The sequence below is a fragment of the Octopus bimaculoides genome, chromosome 11 (genome assembly GCF_001194135.2).
Source record: "Octopus bimaculoides isolate UCB-OBI-ISO-001 chromosome 11, ASM119413v2, whole genome shotgun sequence".
Lineage (NCBI taxonomy): Eukaryota > Metazoa > Mollusca > Cephalopoda > Octopoda > Octopodidae > Octopus > Octopus bimaculoides.
In genome coordinates, this window is record NC_068991.1 from 78,836,115 (window position 1) to 78,837,854 (window position 1,740).

At 32.6% G+C, this 1,740-nt stretch overlaps 1 protein-coding gene across 1 annotated transcript in view; it reads left to right on the top strand.

Annotated features, from left to right (window-relative positions):
- The first annotated feature begins 467 nt into the window (after positions 1 to 467).
- The window catches only part of LOC128249123 (uncharacterized), a 15,962-nt gene continuing 14,689 nt past the window's right edge, over positions 468 to 1,740 (top strand). The window contains exon 1 of the mRNA XM_052972016.1: positions 468 to 521. Within this exon, the coding sequence (XP_052827976.1) occupies positions 468 to 521 (54 nt within the window). The remainder of the gene's footprint in view (positions 522 to 1,740) is intronic.

A 1,740-nucleotide genomic window follows, 5' to 3' on the forward strand; every position in this document is an offset into this window, starting at 1 on the left:
AGAGACAACAAGTTAGAAGTTCATGTAGGTGTTATGCCTAGGGTACCATATATTTCGATTTGTACATAGTGTTGTTCTAGAGAATGTTTAAGAAACCATAAGAAAATTATGTTTGTTTTAATATTTGAGATCATATAGACAGTATTTTACGTAGGATATGGGCAGTTCCCATGAGCACTATCCTTTGAACTTCAGCCATTTTGGGGTTTCCTGGTATCTGAGCTAGGTAGTAATCAGCCCGTTTCGCTGTCATTCCCAGGGCACCTATGACAATAGGTATTGTTTTAGTCTTATTATTATTATTATTATTATTATTATTATTATTATTATTATTATTATTATTATTATCATTATTATTATTATTATTATCATCATCATATTAAAACTCACTGCCTATTTTGCTGGGTATGATGGAAAGTGTCAGCTGTCCACAGCCAGCAGATTTTGGTGACACTTGTTTTCTGGTCATGCTGCAAGAACCTTGCAAAGAATATTTGCAGTTCCGAACAATGCTGATTTTTGTAGGTGTTCTACCTTCACACTTGCACCAGTCTTTTTCACCCATGCTGGTAGTTGAGTGATAATAGGTGCACTCGTAAGTGCACCAGTTACTCTTGCTATCACCTCTACTCTCTTCACTGACCGCAACCTTCGTATTTCCCACTTTAAATCGTCATAGTTGTTTATTTTTTTCTTCTTCTTTCACATTGGTCCTCATGTCACCGGAACATGATATGTCTATTATCATACATGTTGTTTATTTTTTATTCACCACAACAATGTCCGGTTTCCGGTGTCTGATCTGGTGATCGCACTGGATCATTGCATCCCACAGGATTTTGCAATTCTCGTTTCCGGTAACTCCTTCTGGAGTATTCTCACACCCACTCTTTGCTCTTTGTAGGCTGTGATTTCCACAGCGGTCCCAATGGATCATTCTTGCCACATTGTCATGGCGTCTTTTGTATTCGCGTTTATTATTATTATTATTATTATTATTATTATTATTATTATTATTATTATTATTATTATTATTACTTAAAAGAATTTGGTTCAGCCCCCATGCGACATAAAGTGTCGTAGTCGTCTTACAGAAACTTATCTCTTTCCAGCTCGGGGGACTGAATGAGGGAGATACAGGGTGTGTTTCTAGTTCATTGAGCCTGCATCTCTCCATTCTGTTAACCGATCTTCAAAGAACCAAGTTCCTGTAAGAAGACTACGAAATTTTAAGTCGCATGGAGCTGTATCAAACTTTTAAATACTAGTATAAATAACTCCTAATTAATGCGTTGAGTGTCTCTTCATTTAGTTTGTCTACTCAGTCGTATATATATACACGTATTACACCTATTACACATACACAGACAAATATATATATACACATATACACATACACTCATTACATACACACATATATATATGTATATATATGTATATAGATATATATATATATACATATTTATATACTGAGGGTGATAAATTGAATATTAATGTAATTAACATCAATTTAAAACCAATGGCCTAGCATATAAAAAATTCTGAAAATTGAGAAAAATTGTAATACATGCGTATATATATATATATATGTATATATATGTATATAGATATATATATATATACATATTTATATACTGAGGGTGATAAATTGAATATTAATGTAATTAACATCAATTTAAAACCAATGGCCTAGCATATAAAAAATTCTGAAAATTGAGAAAAATTGTAATACATGCGTAT